General features: G+C 56.1%; 1 protein-coding gene across 1 annotated transcript in view; it reads right to left on the bottom strand.

Moving 5' to 3' along the window:
• LOC104300083 (ectonucleotide pyrophosphatase/phosphodiesterase family member 1) overlaps positions 1 to 21,116 on the bottom strand; it is a 94,997-nt gene that overhangs the window by 56,322 nt on the left and 17,559 nt on the right. The window contains exons 2-5 of the mRNA XM_054174028.1: positions 19,559 to 19,631; positions 14,756 to 14,872; positions 10,807 to 10,932; positions 10,589 to 10,649 (exon numbers count right to left, since the gene is read on the bottom strand). Of these exons, the coding sequence (XP_054030003.1) occupies positions 10,589 to 10,649; positions 10,807 to 10,932; positions 14,756 to 14,872; positions 19,559 to 19,631 (377 nt within the window). The remainder of the gene's footprint in view (positions 1 to 10,588; positions 10,650 to 10,806; positions 10,933 to 14,755; positions 14,873 to 19,558; positions 19,632 to 21,116) is intronic.

The following is a 21,116-nucleotide window of genomic DNA, read 5'->3' on the forward strand; positions in this document are numbered from 1 at the left end:
CAGCCACCTGAACAGCTATAGAATAGAATAGAATAGAATAAACCAGGTTGCAAGAGACCTTCAAGATCATCGTGTCCAACCCATCAACCAATCCAACACCACCCAAACAACTAACCCATGGCACCAAGCACCCCATCAAGTCTCCTCCTGAACACCTCCAGTGATGGCAACTCCACCACCTCCCCAGGCAGCCCATCCCAATGTGCAATCACTCTTTCTGTCTAGAACTTTTTTCTAACATCCAGCCTGAACCTCCCCTGGCGCAGCCTGAGACTGTGTCCTCTTGTTCTGGTACTGCTTGCCTGGGAGAAGAGACCAACATCCGTCTGTCTACAACCTCCCTTCAGGTAGTTGTAGAGAGTAATAAGGTCACCCCTGAGTCTCCTCTTCTCCAGGCTAAGCAACCCCAGCTCCCTCAGCCTCTCCTCACAGGGCTGTGTTCCAAACCCCTCACCAACCTTGTTGCTCTTCTCTGGACTCGTTCCAGCAAGTCAACCTCCTTCCTAAACTGAGGGGCCCAGAACTGGACACAGGACTCAAGGTGTGGCCTAAGCAGTGCAGTGTACAGGGGCAGAATGACCTCCCTGCTCCTGCTGGCCACACTCTTCCTGATGCAGGCCAGAATGCCATTGGCCCTCTTAGCTGCCTGGGCACACTGCAGGCTCATGTTCAGCCTACCATCGACCAGCACCCCCAGGTCCCTCTCTGCCTGGCTGCTCTCAGCCACTCTGACCCCAGCCTGTAGCTCTGCCTGGGGTTGCTGTGGCCAATGTGCAGAACCTGGCACTTGGATGTGTTCAATCTCCTGCCCTTGGCCTCTGCCCATCTGCCCAGCCTGGCAAGGTCCCTCTGCAGAGCCTCTCTACCCTCCAGCAGATCAACTCCTGCCCCCAGCTTGCTGTCAGCTGCACATTTACTGCTGATGGACTCAATGCCCTCATCCAGATCATCAATAAAGATGTTAAAGAGCATGGGGCCCAGCACTGATCCCTGGGGCACACCACTGGTGCCTGGCTGCCAGCTGGCTGTGGCACCATTCACCACCACTCTCTGGGCTCGGCCCTCCAGCCAGTTCCTAACCCATCGCAGTGTGCTCCCATCCAAGCCATGGGCTGACAGCTTGGCCAGGAGTTTGCTATGGGGAACGGTGTCAAAGGCCTTGCTGAGGTCCAGGTAGACAACATCCACAGGCCTGCCCACATCCACCAGGCAGTCACCTGATCATAGAAGGAGATCAGGTTGGTCAGGCAGGACCTGCCCTTCCTAAACCCATGCTGGCTGGGCCTGATCCCTTGGCCATCCTCTAAGTGCTGTGTGATTGCACTCAGGATGACCTGCTCCATAATCTTTCCTGGCACTGAGGTCAGGCTGACAGGCCTGGAATTCCCTGGCTCATCCAACCGGCCCTTCTTGTGGATGGGCACCACGCTGGCAGCTTCCAGTCCTCTGGGACCTCTCCAGTGAGCCAGGACTGATGAAAAATCATGGAGAGTGGCTTGGCCAGCACATCTGCCAGCTCTCTCAGCACCCTAGGATGGATCCCATCTGGTCCCATGGACTTGTGGGGGTCTAAGCTGCTGAGGAGAGCTCCTATCACTTGCTCATGGAACACAGGGAAACTATGCAGCTCCCTGGCTCCTTCTGCCAGCTCTGCAGGCCAGCTGTCTGGTAGACGTTGGGATAACAACATGAGCCTGCAGTGTGCCCAGGGGGCCAAGAAGGCCAAGGGCATCCTGGCCTGCATCAGGAAGAGTGTGGCCAGCAGGAGCAGGGAAGTCCTTGTGCCCTGTGCTCAGCACTGCTTAGGCCACACCTTGAATCCTGTGTCCAGTTCTGGGCTCCTCAGCTCAAGAAGGACATTGAGAGACTTGAAGGTGTCCAGAGAAGGGCAAGGAGGCTGGGGAGGGGTCTGGAGCACAGCCCTGTGAGGAGAGGCTGAGGGAGCTGGGGTTGCTTAGCCTGCAGAAGAGGAGGCTCAGGGGAGACCTTCTTGCTCTCTGCAACTCCCTGAAGGGAGGTTGGAGCCAGGTGGAGGTTGGGCTCTGCTCTCAGGCAGCCAGCAGCAGAACAAGAGGACACAGTCTCAAGCTGTGCCAGGGGAGGTTTAGGCTGATGTTAGGAAGAAATTCTTCATAGAGAGAGAGATTGGCCACTGGGATGTGCTGCCCAGGGAGGTGGTGGAGTCCCCATCCCTGGAGGTGTTCAAGAAGAGCCTGGCTGAGGCACTTGGTGCCATGGTTTAGTTGATCAGATGGTGCTGGGTGATAGGTTGGACTTGATGATCTCAAAGGTCTTTTCCACCTTGATTAATTCTATTCTATTCTATTCCATTCTATTCTATTCTATTCTAGCAGCCTCACTGGAGCAAGGCTCAGCCCCTTCAAGCCCCTTCCACCTCCAAGTGGGAGCAGAGGCCCTGGCTTTGCTTGGTCAGCCCTGAAGCCCCTCAGCCTAGCTGAAGGAAGGGACTCTGCTTTTACAGGTGCATTGCACTAAAGTAAGGAAGCCCAGTGGGCAGGATCTGCTAAACCAATCCAGCACCCCTCTCTTCTTCCATCTTGTAGTGATTTAACCAAGGAGAACCAAGCTCTGAACTGAAAACCCTGCCCCTGTGAGAGGAACACTGTTACACTCTGCATGGAACTTGGCATCACCTCAAACCCTCCTTCACTGCAACCAGCACAGAGCCACAGACTGCACTGGGTTGGAAGGGACCCTCCAAGGCATCTTGTCCAAGCCCCTGCAGGCAGCAGGGACATCCCCAGCCAGAGCAGGCTGCCCAGGGACACATCCAGGCTGAGCTTGAATGTCTCCAGGGATGGAGCCTCAACCACCTCCCTGGGCAGCCTGTCCCAGTGTCTCCCCAGCCTCCCTGTGTAGAACTTCCTCCTGATGTCCAACCTAATTCTGCCCTGCTCCAGTTTCAAATCATTGCCTCTGGTCCTATCCCCACAGCCCCTCCTGAACAGTCCCTGCCCAGCTGCCTGCAGGTCCCCTGCAGGTATTGAAATGCAGCTCTGAGGTCTCCCTGGAGCCTTCTCTCCTCCAGGCTGAGCAGCCCCAGCTCTCCCAGCCTGGCCCACAGCAGAGGTGTTCCAGCCCTCTGAGCATCTTTGCAACCCTCTGGTCATGCCTCTGCTGTGCTGAGGGCTCCAGAGCAGGACACAGCCCTGCAGATGAGGTCTCAGCAGAGCAGAGCAGAGAGGCAGAATCCCCTCTGTCCATCTGCTGGCCAATTGCTCCCAGCTTCAGTCCTGTTGAACGATTTCTTCCCAACTCTAAGTACTCAATACTGTATCACAGACGAGAACAGGCACCAGTAATGTCCCCCTTGAAGGTAAAAACAATCCTGTCTGTGACCTGTGGGTATGAGGACACAGGAGACTGAAAAGAACTCAATCAGATGACTGCAGTGCAGCAGCAGCAGCCCCTGAGAGTGCAGATTCACACAGAGGAACTGAGATGATTCCAGAAGCCAGCTGCAAGCTCCTTGCCCCTGCTCATACTTATGAAGTGTGAAGTGAAAATCTTTCCTTCTCAGAAGTCTGTTTCACTCCAGCTTCCCAAAATAAAAGGGTGAGGACTGGAGAGAAATGCTGTTCATGAAGTGTGGAGCTGCCTCAGTGAGGTGCCCCACAACAGCAGCCACACAGTCCCTGGCAATGACAGACCCACAGCCAGCCTGACTGCGCCCGAGCCACCAGCCCGCCGCGACTGAAATGCTCCCAGGGTGGGCGAGCTGCAGAGCAGCCACAGCCATCCCACAGCCACCTCAGACCCCAGACAGGATGCAGGGTTAAGATGCAACTGCAAGGTCACAGTCACAGACTTGTTTCAGTTGGAGAAGCCCTCTGGGATCACCCAGCCCAGCCAGCAACCCAACCCCCCCACGGCATCACACCCTGGCCCCAGCTGCCATGCCCACACCTTGCTTGAACCCCTCCAGGCATGGGGACTCCACCACCTCCCTGGGCAGCCTCTGCCAGTCCCTGACCACTCCTGCAGCAAAGAATTTTTTCCTCATCTCCATCCTAACCCTCCCCTGGCACAATTTCAGCCCATGTCCTCTCCTTCTATCTCCTGAGAGTAGGGAAAAGAGTCCAACCCCCAGCTCACTGCAGCCTCCTCTCAGGGAGCTGCAGAGAGCAAGGAGGTCTCCCTCAGCCTCCTCTTCTCCAGCCTGAACACCCCCAGCCCCCTCAGCTGCTCCCCCCCAGCTCTGTTCTCCAGACCATTCCCCAGCTTTCTTGCCCTTCTCTGGACCTGCTCCAGCCTCTTAATATCCTTGGAGTGAGGGCCCCAAAACTGAGTCCAGGACTTAAAGTGTGGTCTCCCCAGTGCCCAGTCCAGGGGCACAATCCCTGCCCTGCTCCTGCTGCCCACACCACTGCTGGTCCAGGCCAGGCTGCTGGTGCCCTTCTTGCCCACCTGGGCACACTGCTGGCTCACATTCAGCTGCTGTCACCCAGCACCCCCAGGGCCTTTTCTGCTGGGCAGTTTCCAGCACTCTGCCCCAAGCCTGGAGGATCCATGGGGCTGCTGTTCATCCAGGTCAGCAAGCAGAGGCACCCAGATGTGTTGTCAGCCACAGTCTCTCTCCACTGCCCACAGCTGTTGCTTCATGACACCAACCTCAACCTGTTTAGGATCAGGCAAACCTCGGCAGTGCTCAGTTCCATTTCACAGCACGTTAAACCTCCCACTGCCAGGTAACCACACCACCAGCAGCCTCCCCTGCCCCAGTGGAGTGGCCCAAAGCTGCCCCCAGGCTGTGGGGAGCCTGTGTGAAGCCTTCCCTTTATGGTGTATTTAATACAATCCTTTCAACATCCTGGTAAGGGAACTTAGTTGGGGACAAGAACTCCATGACCTTCAGGCCAGGATTCAAGTTGCTTGGCAGAGCAGAGCAGGGAAGCTCCATGTACCACCTCTGCACCTCTCCTGGGGATTTTTCACAGCAGACTGTGACCTCTGCACCTCTTGCCATGCCTTCTCCACCTCCCCTCCCAAAGGCAATCCTTCCACTGCAGAGGTCTGGAGATCTTCACTGCCAGGTTTGCTGCAATAAAAATATGCCCTCTGAGGCAGAGACTGCTCAGCTGAGGCAAGGCCTGGGCACCATGACCTACAGACAAGTCTGCATCTGAAAAAACCACCAAAACCCCAAAGAGGCAAACCCAGCCCAGAGCTGCAGCAGCTCCTTGAGAGGGCCTTTACGCAAGCCCTTCTGGTCTGGCCTTTCCGAGGCAGCCAGCTGCTAAGTACATGTTTTGGTTGTCTGCAAACCCAGCTACCGAGCCCTGGCACATGTCAAACCAAGCCTGGCAGCACAGAGCACTGCCACAGCCAGGGAGCGTGGCCAGCTCAGCTCTCCTGCCCTGCACACGCCGAGCCTCCCGGTCACTGCCGGCCCCGTGCTCAGAGGCAGAGCGACCTGACCCTGGCAAACTGCTCCCCCTCTGGAGGACCCCCCCGGGAAAGCTGACCTGAGCTCAGCCCTGAGCCACAGCAGCAGCCTCCATGGCTGTTGGCTGCTGGTAGCCAAGGTCCCCCTCGCTGCTCCAGCAACGTGCCACCGAGGGCTGGCAAGCCTGGGAGGCCCAGGGCTGGGGCCTGCCAGTGGTTCATGCTGGCCATATGCAAGCAGCATGACAAGGGTGTTGCACTGCTCTGGGGCCAGTGCAGAGACCACAGCCACATCCTGCCTCCACTGCAGGAAATGCACTGCCCATTTTCCCCTCCTAGGACCTGGCTTCATTGGGAACACCAGGCAGGCAGCACAGGTCCACCAGGGCACGGGCAGGAGCCCAGCCCTGCAGAGCACACTGCCAGGCTGGCCTGCCTCACTGCAGGCAAGTCACACCACGACCCAGAGGAAAACACAGAAGAAAGGAAAGGGGACAAGACGAAAAGCAGGTCCCCCTGGAAGGCTAAACACACTACAGAGCACACTGCTGTCTCCCACCTACAGCACACAGCACAGGAAGCAAAGCTTCTCCACTACCTGGCACAGAAGTTAGAAAGCTGCACATCAGTCACAGAATGGCTCAGGTTGGATGGGACCTCAGAGATCATCTACTCCAAACCCCTGCCAGGGGCAGGAACACCTCTCAGCAGCCCAGGTTGCCCAAGGCCTCATCCAACCTGGCCTTGAGCACCCCCAGGCAGGAGGCAGCCACAACCTCCCTGGGCAGCCTGTGCCAGAGTCTCACCAGCCTCACACTGAAGAACTTCTTCCCTAGCTCCATTCTACCCCTGCTCTGCCTCAGCTGCAAACCATTCCCCCTGGGCCTGGCTCCAGACCCCCTCAGCAAAAGTCTCTCTGCAGCCTTCCTGCAGGATCCCTTCAGGTCCTGGCAGGCAGCTCTGAGGTCCCCCTGGAGTCTTCTCCTCTGCAGGCTGCACAGCCCCAGCTCCCTCAGCCTGTGCTCACAGCAGAGCTGCTCCAGCCCTTGGATCACCTTTGTGGCCTCCTCTGGACTCTCTTCAACAGTTCCTTGTCCTTCTTACACCGGGGCCACCAGGACTGGCCACACTGTTGGAGGTGTGGTCTGACAAGACCAGAGTAAAGCCTCAACTGGAAGCCTAACAGCAATCCTCAAATACAAGAGGAAAGGAATCAGCAGCAATTCCAGCTCAGTCAAGACAGAATAAACAGCACTGAGCTTGAAGTGCAACAACAAACCACTGTGACCCCAGGAAATCCACCCAGCTAAGCCCCAGGATATAGTGCTTAAGCAGGGCTGAATGCTCAGTGCATTATTTCATGCCCAGCACACTGGGCAGAGCCCTTCCCTGAAATCTGAGAGCCTGGGAAGATTAGAATCCTATGGAGTAACAGAACCTGATCCTGGAGAGCCTTAGGTGTCTACTCCACATTGAGCACTGGCTCAGCCTCACTGAGAGGAGAGGCTGCAGAGCAGAAGGCAGGAAGGGACCTGGGGGTAATGGTTGACAGCAGCTGAACGGGAGCCAAGGGGGGCAAGAAGGCCAAGGGCATCCTGGCCTGCATCAGGAGCAGTATGGCCAGCAGGAGCAGGGAAGTCCTTGTGCCCTGTGCTCAGCACTGCTTAGGCCACACCTTGAGTCCTGTGTCCAGTTCTGGGCTCCTCAGCTCAAGAAGGACATTGAGAGACTTGAAGGTGTCCAGAGAAGGGCAAGGAGGCTGGGGAGGGGTCTGGAGCACAGCCCTGTGAGGAGAGGCTGAGGGAGCTGGGGTTGCTTAGCCTGCAGAAGAGGAGGCTCAGGGGAGACCTTCTTGCTCTCTGCAACTCCCTGAAGGGAGGCTGTAGCCAGGTGGGGGTTGGTCTCTTCTCCCAGGCAGCCAGCAGCAGAACAAGAGGACACAGTCTCAAGCTGTGCCAGGGGAGGTTTAGGCTGGAGGTGAGGAGAAAGTTCTTCCCAGCAGGAGAGATTGGCCACTGGGATGTGCTGCCCCTGGAGGTGTTCAAGAGGGGATTGGATGTGGCACTTGGTGCCATGGTTTAGTTGATCAGATGGTGCTGGGTGAGAGGTTGGACTGGATGATCTCTGAGCTCTTTTGCAACATTATTGATTCTCTGGTTCTATGATCCCCCAGTGAACCCTGCACTGCCTGCTGTCCACCCTGCACCAGAGCAAAGCCAGCTGGAGCCACAGCCCAGCCAGCCCTGCAGGGTGACTCCAGCCAGCAGGCTCTGCTCCTGAGCAGCAGCTGCAGGCTCACCAGGAGCACTGAGCTATAGTTACCTGTGCTGCCTGCCCCACCACAGGAAGCAGGCACTGTTTACTGAGCTGGTAGTTTAGCAGAGGCTTGTGTGCTAACAGTCTGAGAAGAGCCCACAGTCAACACTGATTCAACTCTGACCACACATCATCCTTTCCTGCCTTGGCTGCTATTGCAACATCTCTGCCTGTGCCAGGACTAAAACAATTTCAGGAGAGTTACTCTGCATGCCCTGGAAGCAGGCTCTGAATAACAAGCAGCCCTACAGAGCAGGGAACAAGAGGAGCTGCCCTACCCCATCACACCAGGAGCTGCACAAGGCTGTTGCATTTCTACTCAGCCCATAGGGGGAACAGCTTCTGATCACAGAATCACAGAATCAATAAGGTTGGAAAAGACCTCAGAGATCATCAAGCCCAACCTGCCACCCAACACCTCATGACTACTAAACCATGGCATTTAAACTGTAGCACTGTGTGCTAAGAAAGCACAAGGAGCTGCTCTCACAGACCAGTCAAGGCTGGGTGCAGCTCAGACAAAGGACAACAGAATCACAGAATCACCAAGGTTGGAAGAGACCTCAAAGGTCATCAAGTCCAAGCTGTCACCACAGACCTCATGACTAAACCATGACTCCAAGTGCCACATCCAATCCCCTCTTGAACACCTCCAGGGATGGGGACTCCACCACCTCCCTGGGCAGCACATCCCAGTGGCCAATCTCTCTTTCTGGGAAGAATTTTCTCCTCCCCTCCAGCCTAAACCTCCCCTGGCACAGCTTGAGACTGTGTCCTCTTGTTCTGCTGCTGGCTGCCTGGGAGAAGAGACCAACCCCCACCTGGCTCCAACCTCCCTTCAGGGAGTTGCAGAGAGCAAGAAGGTCTCCCCTGAGCCTCCTCTTCTGCAGGCTAAGCAACCCCAGCTCCCTCAGCCTCTCCTCACAGGGCTGTGCTCCAGACCCCTCCCCAGCCTCCTTGCCCTTCTCTGGATACCTTCAAGTCTCTCAATGTCCTTCTTGAGCTGAGGAGCCCAGAACTGGACACAGGACTCCAGGTGTGGCCTAAGCAGTGCTGAGCACAGGGCACAAGGACTTCCCTGCTGCTGCTGGCCACACTCTTCCTGATGCAGGCCAGGATGCCCTTGGCCTTCTTGGCCCCCTGGGCACACTGCTGGCTCCTGTTCAGCTGCTGTCAACCAGTACCCCCAGGTCCCTCTCTGCCTGGCTGCTCTCAGCCACTCTGACCCCAGCCTGGGGTTGCTGTGGCCAATGTGCAGCTCCTGGCACTTGGACCTGTTCAATGCCATCATGGAACTAGAACTATCCCCACACAGCAGCATTTCAAAAGCAAAATCAAAACACTGCTGATGATACTATTTGAGGCTCTTCAGGCAAGAACACAACTGAATTGAATCCATCCCCACAGCATAGCTACACACTATTTCCAGTGGAAACCTTTTCCATCAAGACTGTTTAAGTCACTTCCATTCATCACTCAGACACACAAGCAGAGGGTGCAGTCAACATCCAACAGCAAGAGCAGCACAAACAGGGCAGGCTTGGTGCTGGCAGGGAGCTCTGCTGTGCTGTTTGAGCCTGAATGCTGATTTATAGATTCATAAAATGGTTTGGATTGGAAGGACCTTAAAGGTCATCCAGTTCCAACCCCCTGCCATGGGCAGGGACACCTCCCTCAAGGCCTCATCCAACCTGGCCTTGAACACCTCCAGGCAGGAGGCAGCCACAGCCTCCCTGGGCAGCCTGTGCCAGAGTCTCACCACCCTCACTGCCAAGAATTCCTTCCTCATCTCCAGTCTCAGTCTCTCCTCTCCCAGCTCAAAGCCATTGTTCCTCATCCTGGCACTCCCAGGCCTTGTCCAGAGTCCCTCCCCAGCTCGCCTGGAGCCCTTCAGGTACTGCAAGGCTGCTCTGAGGTGTCCCTGGAGCCTTCTCTTCTCCAGGCTGCACAGCCCCAACTCTCCCAGCCTGTCCCCACAGGGGAGGTTCTCCAGCCCTCTCATCATTTTTGTGCCCCCCTCTGGACTCTCTCCATCAGGTTTGTGTTTCTTTTGTGTTGAAGATCCCAGAGCTGGACACAGCCCTGCAGGGGAGGTCTCCCCAGAGCAGAGCAGAGGGGCAGGATCCTCTCTCTCCAGCTCTGGCCTCACTGCTTTGGATGCAGCCCAGGCTGCCCTTGGCCTCCTGTGCTGCCAGTGCCCATTGCTGGCTCCTGCCCAGCTTCTCCCTCACCAGCACCCCCAAGGCCTTCTCTGCAGGGCTGCTCTCATCAGCCCCAGCCAAGGATGCAGGACTCCCACTGTCTGTATCACTGATTATCCCATGTGTACATGTGGTGCTTAGGGTTTAGTGGTGAGAGTAGTGTTGGATTAGCAGTTGATGATCTTAAAAGGTTTCTTCCAATCAAAACAGTCCTCTGGTTCTAATGCTGCCCCACTGGCACAGTGATCTGCCCACATTCTGCAGCTGTGGTGCTGGAAGGGGCAAGGAAGCAGAGGAGCTTCAGAGTGAGAGGGGAGGTAGGCAGCCTGAGGAACCCGAGATGGCTGGGTGGGGCCCAAAAATCTTAGGGACAGGAGGCACTGGATCAGATTCAGTGAGGGTGGCAGAAGGCAGAGTGCCCAGAGCACACATCTGTGAGGCAGCAGGGTTCAGGCAAGCACTGGGACACGTGGGGGCTACTGGGACAGAGCAGCCTGACCTGTTAGTGAGCATCCCCCAGGGGGCTGAGCAGGTGTGCCCTGTCTGCCAGCTGCTCCTGCTGGGATGGGAGGCAAGCAGGCCCCAGGGAGCCACAGAAGGGCAAACAGTTTCCCAAATGGCACATAAGCAAAGAGCAGAGCTATGCAAAGATGCAGGATGCTCACCCCTTTGGACACTGGGCTTCAGCAATGTCCTCACACTCTTCTTCAAGCCAGCTTGCCTCTCCTTAAAACACGAGTGCAGTTTATTGTTCCGAGACAGCACACTTACTGACACGTGTAAGGGGCTGGGGTGTCATTCACTGCATGCTTTCAAAGCCCTTGCTCCTTTCACACACATATGGGCACAGGAGGGACTGCAGAGCCCTGCTGAGGGTATTTACCTTTGCAAACACTCTGATAATTGACACAGCAGTCCTGGTTTTCCACACAGTCATCTGAGCAGGAGCAGTGATACTCGGGTCGCCTCTTCTCTCCACACCTGAATTTGTTGCAGGTCCATATGTGGGCTAAGAAACAGAGGGGAGAGAAGGAGAGCACCCTGCTTAACACCAGTGCTAAGTGAAGAGCTAGCAAACTAAGTGTTAAATCCTGTCTCAAATGTCTGCTCACTGAAAAGCATTCAGCCCTGAGTGGGGTAGGCTGAGGACCACAGAGGTAAGCCCTCCAGAGCACCCCAGAGTACTGAGGGGGCAGACTGTGCCCAGAGGGTGGACACAGGGTACTGCAAATTGCTGTTCCATCCCATAATCACAGTATCACAGTCTCACAGTATCACTAAGGTTGGAAGAGACCCCAAGGATCATCAAGTCCAACCTGTCTCAACAGACCTCATGACTAGACCATGGCACCAAGTGCCACATCCAATCCCCTCTTGAACACCTCCAGGGACAGCGACTCCACCACCTCCCTGGGCAGCACATCCCAGTGACGAACGACTCGCTCAGTGAAGAACTTTCTCCTCACCTCGAGTCTAAACCTCCCCTGGCACAGCTTGAGACTGTGTCCTCTTGTTCTGCTGCTGGCTGCCTGGCAGAAGAGACCAACCCCTTCCTGTCTACAACCACCTCTCAGGTAGTTGTAGAGAGCAATGAGGTCACCCCTGAGCCTCCTCTTCTGCAGGCTAAGCAACCCCAGCTCCCTCAGCCTCTCCTCACAGGGCTGTGCTCCAGACCCCTCCCCAGCCTCCTTGCCCTTCTCTGGACACCTTCAAGTGTTTCAATGTCCTTCTTAAACTGAGGGGATAATAATGCTGCATTGCCCTGTGTAAGCTGGCTCCACAGCCAGCTCTGCCCCTGGCTCCCTGCTGTGTCTGGGCACTGCAGCAGCTCCTGTGCAGGGGTTTGCAGGGGAGCTGCCAAGCTCTTTCCAGCTGTGTAGCTGGGGGGGGGGCAGGTCAGATCTGCTCAGGCCTGGTGTGTGCAAGCCTGGGGCAGGGGGGAAGGGCAAGACTGCAGCCTAGGGCACTTTGAGCCCACCCTGGGCCAAAGGCCTTGGCCTGGCTGGTGCCTGGTCTTGGATGGTTCTGGCCTAATGGGCTGAGGCTGCTTGTGTTTGGTGCACAGAGTGTCTAGTTTCCTGCAGGGACACCTCACACCACAGCAGGTTGCTCACAGCCACCTCCAGCCTGGTTGCAAACACCTCCAGGCAGGAGGCTGCCACCACCTCCCTGGGCAGCCTGTGCCACCTGTGCCAGGCTCTCACCACCCTCACCACCCTTCTTTCTGAACTCTAATCTGCCTCTCCCCTTCTCCAGCTGGGATCCTTTCCCCCAGTCCTATCATTCCCTGACACTCTAAGAAGTCCCTCCCCAGCTTTCTTGTAGCTCCCTTCAGATACTGGAAGGCCATAATTAGGTCTTCTCAGAGCCTTCTCCTCTCCAGGCTGCACAGCCCCAACTCCCTCAGCCTGTGCTCACAGCAGAGCTGCTCCAGCCCTGGGAGCATCTTTGTGGCCTCCTCTGGACTCTCTCCAGCAGCTCTGTGTCCTTCTGCTGCTGGGGACAGCAGAGCTGGAGGCAGGATTGGAGGTGAGGTGTGAGCAGAGCAGAGCCCAGGGGCAGAATCCCCTCTGCTGCCCTGCTGCCCACCCTGCTCTGGCTGCAGCCCAGCACACAGCTGCCTGAGGGCTGCAGGAGGCCACTGCTGGCTCCTGGGGAGCTGCTCAGCACCCAGCACCCCCAAGGCTCTTTCTTCAGGGCTGCTCTCAACCCACTCTGCAGCCAGCCTGGATTCTCAGGAAGTGAATCTCACTTTCATGAATACTCAGCTTCAGTAGCTCCCCCAACATCAGGAGGTCTCTACTGTGAGAGATAGGAGCAGCTCTTACGGCTCCAGTTACAGGACACTATGTGGGAATCAGGCTTTGATTCTCCACTGCTGTTAGGGCTCATCAATTTCAAGAAAGAGCAGCAAGCAGTGAAATCTCTCTCCTGGTGCTGAGCAGACAGCAGCTTGGTTTTAAAGACTTCTTTAAAGAGGTGCACTGAGCCCCAGTGGAGAGCAAACCCCATGCTCCATGAGCAAGCAGCTTGGGGCAGCTCGGAGGAGCACTCGGTAGCAGCCAGCTGAAGCAGGAGCCTGAGCTCAGTTTCAGCAGTCAGTTCTGAGCCAGCAGTGGAGTTTTGCACTTCAGGGTGAGCCTGCACTGATGAATGTCAGGAATGCACACAAAGGATAGGGAAAACAAAGAGCTAACTGAAAAGAATGCTGCAGATGAAGCATTGGGGCAAAACTGAAGTAGGGGAAGCAGCCAGGCTCTGGTTACCACCTGCAGCTCTCCCTGGCAACCTGCTCCATGGCGCTTCTCACACCTCTGCTCTTGGCTCAATCTGAGAACTGCTTCTCAGTTCGAACTCTCTCCACCAGTGCAGTCTGTTCTGTCACCCTGCCCTGTCCCAAGCCCAGTGCAGGACCCTTGCTGCACACTCAGGCCAGGGAGTTGCAAAGCAGAGGGTCTGAGTAGCTGGGTAAGGGGAACCAGCATCTTTCAGACCTTCTCTCTTGCCCCTTTTCCACAGGGTGATGACACAACAATGCAGAAACCATTTCTGTTCCTGGCTGGCCTGACAGCCTAGGAGCTGCTCTGGGGGCCAGGCACAATGCAGGGCACTGTTCTCTCACCCCAGGGCAGAACAAAAGGCTGGCTGGCGCCTCCAGTTGATCCTCTCCTTCCTGGGAGAGGGCAGCAGCAGAGGGCAGAGGCAGCCTCCCTCCCCACAGGGGCTATGGGGCAGGCAGCCTGCTGCCATGGCAGCTCCTCTGCAGCCCAGCTGGCTGAAGCACAAGCTGGGCTTGTCTGCAGCAGCAGCTGCACCACGGGAGCTCCCGGTACCACCCCGGGCTGCAGGGGAGGGGGCACCAGGAGCTGGAGAGCACGGGCAGCAGAGCCACGGGCAGCAGAGCCACGGGCAGCAGAGCCACCGGCAGCAGAGCCACGGGCAGCAGAGCCACCGGCAGCAGAGCCACGGGCAGCAGAGCCACGGGCAGCAGAGCCACGGGCAGCAGAGCCACCGGCTGCAGAGCCACGGGCAGCAGAGCCACCGGCAGCAGAGCCACCGGCAGCAGAGCCACGGGCAGCAGAGCCACCGGCAGCAGAGCCACGGGCAGCAGAGCCACCGGCAGCAGAGCCACGGGCAGCAGAGCCACCGGCTGCAGAGCCACGGGCAGCAGAGCCACCGGCAGCAGAGCCACCGGCAGCAGAGCCACGGGCAGCAGAGCCACGGGCAGCAGAGCCACCGGCTGCAGAGCCACGGGCAGCAGAGCCACCGGCAGCAGCCTTCGTACTCGCGGACGCTCTGAGCGCAGCCAGGGGCAGAGCCCCGGCGCCCTGCACCGCTCCCCCCCCCCCCCCGCTCACCCCCGCACCGGTGGCTCACCCCCGCCCCGCTCACCCCCGCCCTGCTCACCCTCACCCCCTCCCCCCCGCACTTCTCACCCCCGCACCTCTCACCCCCGCACCTCTCACTCCCACCCCCCTCCCCCCAGCACCTCTCACCCCCGCACCTCTCACTCCCACCCCCCTCCCCCCAGCACCTCTCACTCCCACCCCTCTCACCCCCGCACCGCTCACCCCCGCACCTCTCACTCCCACCCCCCCAGCACCTCTCACCCCCGCACCTCTCACTCCCACCCTCCTCCCCCCAGCACCTCTCACCCCCGCACCTCTCACTCCCACCCCCCTCCCCACAGCACCGCTCATCCCCGCACCTCTCACCCCCACCCCTCTCACCCCCACCCCTCTCACCCCCACCCCTCTCACCCCCGCACCGCTCACCCCCGCACCGCACTGCTCTCCCGCCTCCCAGCTCCCGCAGCTCCCCTCCATCCTTACCCGGCTGGATACAGGTTTCCTGGTAATCCAAGCAGCAGTTGCCCAGCTTGACACAGTCTCTGTCACAGCGGCAGCTTCCGAAGGTCCTCTCAAAGCAGCGCCCCTTGCAGGTTCTCACTGTAACGGCGCACAGGGGCAGGGGTCAGCCGCGGAGCCCACAGCACCCCACACGGGAAAGAAATGACTAAGGGCAGCCCACAGCCTACAGCATGGCTGGAAAAGCAGTGGCAGCCAAAGGAAAAGGCAAGCCCTGATGCGACTGACTGGCTGTTTTCTCTTAGTGAACGAAAATACTTTTGATTCCAGTGAAGAGGAATTCTACACAGAGAGAGTGACTGCCCACTGGGATGGGCTGCCCAGGGAGGTGGTGCACCCACCGTCCCTGGAGGTCTTTAGGAGGAGACTTGACAGGGTGCTGGGTGCCATGGTTTAGGTGGTGCTGGATGATAGGTTGGACTCGATGATCTTGAAGGTCTCTTCCAACCTGGTCTACTTCTATTCTATTCTATTCTATTCTATTCTATTCCATTCCATTCCATTCCATTCCATTCCATTCCAAAGCAAGAGTTCCTTTCTGGTTCAGCAGCAGTGTGCTGCTTCCTTAGTGGCAGCAGCAAGGCAAAACAGAGGACTCCAGCTCTGTCCTGGCCCTTCTGAATATCTCCAGGGATGGAGCCTCAACCACCTCCCTGGGCAACCTGCTGCAGTGTTCCAGCAGCCTCCTGGTGCAGAACTTGTTCCTCACATCCAATCTCAATCTGCTCTGCTCTCATTTCAAACCATTGCCCCTGGGCCTGTCCCTGCAGGCCTTTGGGAACAGTCCCTCTGCAGCCTTCTTGTAGCCTCCTTCAGGTACTGGCAGGCTGCTATTAGGTCCCCCTAGAGCCTTCTCTCCTCCAGGCTGAACACCCCCAGCTCCCTCAGCCTGTCCCCATAGCAGAGCTGCTCCAGACTCATGATCATTTCTGTGGCTCTCCTCTTGTCCCTGCTCCATCAGCTCCGTGTCTCTTCTGTACTGAGGGCCCCAGAGCTGACAGAGCCCTGCAGGTGAGGTCTCTGCAGAGCAGAGGCAGGATCCCCTCCCTCTGTCTCTGGCCACGCTGCTACACTGCTCCCTGGCTGCAGTTTTGTTCAGCTTTATTAAAGAAAAGGAAAGAAGGGAAAAAAGAGAGTGGGGCTGCTTGAAATGCAAAAGCACAGCTGGTGGCATGAAGCAGCTGATCAGTCTCATCCTCTGTAATCAATAGACCTGCACTGGCTTGGAAGGGACCCTCAAAAGTCATCTTCTCCAACCCCCTGCAGGCAGCAGGGACATCTCCAGCTGGATCAGGCTGCCCAGGGACACAGCAAGGCTGACCTTGAATGTCTCCAGGGACAGGACTTCACCCACACCTCTGGGCACCCTGTGCCAGTATTTCACCACCCCCACTGTGCAGAACTTCCTCCTGACATCCAACCCAAATCTCAAACCATTGCTCTTCACCCTGTCCCCACAGGCCCTTCTGAACAGTCCCTCCCCAGCCTGCCTTTACATCCCCTTCAGATACTGAAATGCTGCTCTAAGGTCTCCCTGGAGCCTTCTGCAGGCTGAACTCTCCCAGCCTGGCCCCACAGGGGAGGTTCTGCAGCCCTCTGATCATTTTTGTGGCCTCCTCTGGAGGCGCTCCAGCAGGACCAGGTCCCTCTTGTCCTGGGGGCACCAGAACTGGACACAGCACTGCAGGTGAGGTCTGGACAGAAGGGAGCAAGGTAAAACCTTCCTGCTTTGGCTCCTCTTCCCAAGCACCTTGGTGCGTGGCATTAGGAAGATGTGACCACAACGACCCAAAGCTGCAAAGTGAGGAGAAGCCTAAAAGGGTTCCAGTGGGAAACTCACCCTCTGGATTGCACTTGAGAGCCATGGTTGGGCTGCTTGTGAAGCAGCAGCTCACCTTGGAGATGATTCCAGACAGTTGTTCCCACCAGCAGAACTGCATTGCTTAAAATATCTTTTGCAACCTCCTGCCTGAAGGAACTTCACCAGGGGGGGGGGGAAAAAAACCACCACATATTTTGCAGGACAGAAAACAGCCAGAGAAATTCCACAGGGAACATTTCCAGACTAACAATTCTAACCAGCAAAACACAACCTCTACTCTGGTTTTTTTTTTGGTTGGGTTGGTTTTTTCCCCTCCATAACTGAGTGGAAAAATGGAAAAAATAATAATAATAATATAAAAAAAAAAAAAGAAGTTTGAGGACAAGATGAAATACAAAATGCTGGTGTTAGGGTGGGGGGGGAAAGGGTTATTTGGATTGTGTGTGTGTGTGTGCAGTGGACTGAGAAAAGCCATCCCTGTGACATCACCACAGGGACACTTGGGATGCAGGGAAGCTGCCAGGGCAGACAGTGCTGGGCTCAGGCTGCCTCCCAAATGGCCACACACAAGGGCTGAGCACAGCTCAGCTTCAGCTCCCAGGGTTGTCAGGCTCCTCTAAATGCTTCAAGCAGAACAGAATAGAAAAGGTAGGATAGGATAGGATAGGACAGGATAGGATAGGACAGGATAGGATAGGACAGGATAGGACAGGACAGGACAGGACAGGACAGGACAGGATAGGATAGGATAGGATAGGATAGGACAGGATAGGACAGGATAGGACAGGACAGGATAGGATAGGACAGGATGGAATGGAATAGGATAGGATAGGATAGGATAGGATAGGATAGGACAGGACAGGATAGGATAGGATAGGACAGGATGGAATGGAATAGGATAGGATAGGATAGGATAGGATAGGATAGGATAGGATAGGATAGGATAGGATAGGATAGGATAGGATAGACCAGGTTGGAAGAGACCTTCAAGATCATTGAGTCCAACCTATCATCCAACACCACCCAACCAACTAACCCATGGCACCAAGCACCCTATTAAGTCTCCTCCTGAACACCTCCAATGATGGGGACTCCACCACCTCCCTGGGCAGCACATTCCAGTGGCCAATCTCTCTCTCTGTATAGAACTTCCTCCTCACCTCCAGCCTAAACCTCCCCTGGCACAGCTTCAGACTGTGTCCTCTTGTTCTGCTGCTGGCTGCCTGGGAGAAGAGACCAACCCCCACCTGGCTCCAACCTCCCTTCAGGGAGTTGCAGACAGCAAGAAGGTCTCCCCTGAGCCTCCTCTTCTGCAGGCTAAGCAACCCCAGCTCCCTCAGCCTCTCCTCCCAGGGCTGTGCTCCAGAACCCTCCCCAGCCTCCTTGCCCTTCTCTGGACACCTTCCAGCAAGTCAACCTCCTTCCTAAACTGAGTGGCCCAGAACTCGACACAGTACTATATAGAATGGAATGGAATGGAATGGAATGGAATGGAATGGAATGGAATAGAATAGGAATGGAATGGAATGGAATGGAATGGAATGGAATGGAATGGAATGGAATAGGAATGGAATAGGAATGGAATGGAATGGGATAGAATAGGATAGGATAGGATAGGATAGGATAGGATAGGATAGGATAGGATAGAACAGAACAGAATTAACCAGGTTGCAAAAGACCTTTGAGATCACCAAGTCCAACCTCTCACCCAGCACCATCTGATCAACTAAACCATGGCACCAAGGGCCTCAGCCAGGCTCTTCTTAAACCCCTCCAGGGATGGGGACTCCACCACCTCCCTGGGCAGCACATCCCCAGGGCCAATCTCTCTGTCTGGGAAGAATTTCTTCCTAACATCCAGCCTGAACCTCTTCCTGCAGCACTAAAAGAGGAAGGGGGGGGGGGGGGGAGGGGAGAGGGGGGAGGGTAGCACAATTAGTTTAGGAAAAAGGACAAACAAACAGAATGGCCAAAAAGGGAACAGCAAAAACACAGCAAATAAACCAAACCATCATACAAAAAAAGAAAGAAACAAAATGCCTGAAAGAGGCCCAACCCCCCCAAAAACAAAAAAACAGCCTGAACCCAAAAAAGGCCAAAATGCCCAAACCCAAAAAAAGGCCAAAACCAAAATACAGCCAAACCAGGCCCAAACTCACACTGCTCTAAACAAAAACCAAAAACAACAACCAAGACAAAACAAAACCAAACCCCAACCCAAAACAACCCAAAAGGCTAAAAGAGGCCAAATCATGGAATCACAGAGCTGGCAGGGCTGGAAGGGAGCTCAAGGCTCAGCCAGTCCCAACCCTCTGCCATGGGCAGGGACACCTCACACTGCAGCAGGTTGCTCACAGCCACCTCCAGCCTGGCTGCAAACACCTCCAGGCAGGAGGCTGCCACCACCTCCCTGGGCAGCCTGTGCCAGGCTCTCACCACCCTCCTGGGCAACAACTTCTTCCTCACAGCCAATCTCAATCTCCCCATTTCTAGTTGTGCTCCATCCCCCCCAGTCCTATCCCTCCCTGACAGCCTCACAAGTCCCTCCCCAGCTTTGTTGGAGCCCCCTGCAGATCCTGCAAGGCCACAATGAGGTCTCCTGGGAGCCTTCTCCTCTCCAGCCTGCACAGCCCCAACTCCCTCAGGCTGTGCTCACAGCAGAGCAGCTCCAGCCCTCTGCTCATCCTCGTGGCCCTTCCCTGGACATGCTCCAAATCCCAGAAAGGCCAAAACCAAGAAAGGTGAAAAAGATGCCAAAACAGGCCAGAACCCAGAATGGCCAAAAAAGGCCAAAAGCAACATGAACAACGAGAGAAGCCCCAGAGCAAACAGCACCAAAACCACTCTCACACACACGAAAATGCTAGCAAACAAAACCCACCACGAAAGCCAAAGGAGCCCAAAGGCTTTGCTAAGTCTTGCTCTCTGCAAGGCAGGTTAGTTACCATCTTTGGAGCAGCTGGGCTTCAGGCCAAAGATGCACCCCAGGATCGTGGTTAACATGCAGACACAGAGCACCTGTGGGACAGGAGAGAACAGAAATCAACCTGAAAACAGCACTGAATGGTCTGGAAAGCCCTTGGCTTGTCCCTTTTGTAACATGATGCTACAGGATGGCACAGAGAGAAACTTGCCAGTGAGGAGGCTTCCCCCCAGGGAGCAGTGCTGGGCCCCAGCCTGTTCAGTATCTTTATTGATGATCTGGAGGAGGGCATTGAGTCCATCAGCAGTGAATGTGCAGCTGACAGCAAGCTGGGGGCAGGAGTTGATCTGTTAGAGGGTAGGAGAGCTCTGCAGAGGGACCTTGCCAGGCTGGGCAGATGGGCAGAGGCCAAGGGCAGGAGATTGAACACATCCAAGTGCCAGGGGCTGCACATTGGCCACAGCAACCCCAGGCAGTGCTACAGGCTGGGGGCAGAGTGGCTGAGAGCTGCCAGGCAGAGAGGGACCTGGGGGTAGTGGTTGACAGCAGCTGAACACGAGCCAGCAGTGTGTCCAGGGGACCAAGAAGGCCAAGGGCATCCTGGCCTGCATCAGGAACAGTGTGGCCAGCAGGAGCAGGGAAGTCCTTGTGCCCTGTGCTCAGCACTGCTTAGGCCACACCTTGAGTCCTGTGTCCAGTTCTGGGCTTCTCAGTTTAGGAAGGAGGTTGACTTGCTGGAAGGTGTCCAGAGAAGGGCAAGGAGGCTGGGGAGGGGTCTGGAGCACAGCCCTGTGAGGAGAGGCTGAGGGAGCTGGGGTTGCTTAGCCTGCAGAAGAGGAGGCTCAGGGGAGACCTTCTTGCTCTCTACAGCTCCCTGAAGGGAGGTTGGAGCCAGGTGGGGGTTGGGCTCTTCTGCCAGGCAGCCAGCAGCAGAACAAGAGGACACAGTCTCAAGCTGTGCCAGGGGAGGTTTAAGCTTGATCTAAGAGAGAAGTTCTTCCCAGACAATTTGCCCTTTGGAATGTGCTGCCAAAGGAGGTGGTGGGGTTGGAGTCCCTGGAGGTGTTTAGGGAGAGCCTGGATGAGGCACTTAGAGCAGTTAGGGTTGGTGACTGGTTGGACTTGAGGATCTTGGAGCCATGGTTTAGCTTTCAGGAGGTGTTAGGTATTAGGTCATAGGTTGGCCTTGATGGCTTCTGAGGTAATTCTTTCTCACTAACTAAGATGTCTATGGTTGCACACATCCATTTCATAGAAACCACTCTGTGCTCCACTTCTTCCTTCCTCCTGGGTTGCCATAAGAAGGTGAAGGCTGGCTGCTGGCCACAGGCTGCAATCAGCAGTCATGGCCCTTGAACAATGCCCATAATGTTCTTAGGAAAACCTTTTCCCACTTCCTAGTCTGCAGTTCATAGGAGATGTTGATCTATACCATGGAAGCAACCATGAGACATCAGACAGACCACAGTGCCTTACCCTGAGCAGACAGCATGGCCAGGGTTAGTTTGGATGCTGAAGGGATTGAATCACACAATCACAGAGCTGGCAGGGCTGGAAGGGACCTCAAGGCTCAGCCAGCC

This window comes from Dryobates pubescens, chromosome 28, assembly GCF_014839835.1.
Source record: "Dryobates pubescens isolate bDryPub1 chromosome 28, bDryPub1.pri, whole genome shotgun sequence".
NCBI classification, from domain to species: domain Eukaryota; kingdom Metazoa; phylum Chordata; class Aves; order Piciformes; family Picidae; genus Dryobates; species Dryobates pubescens.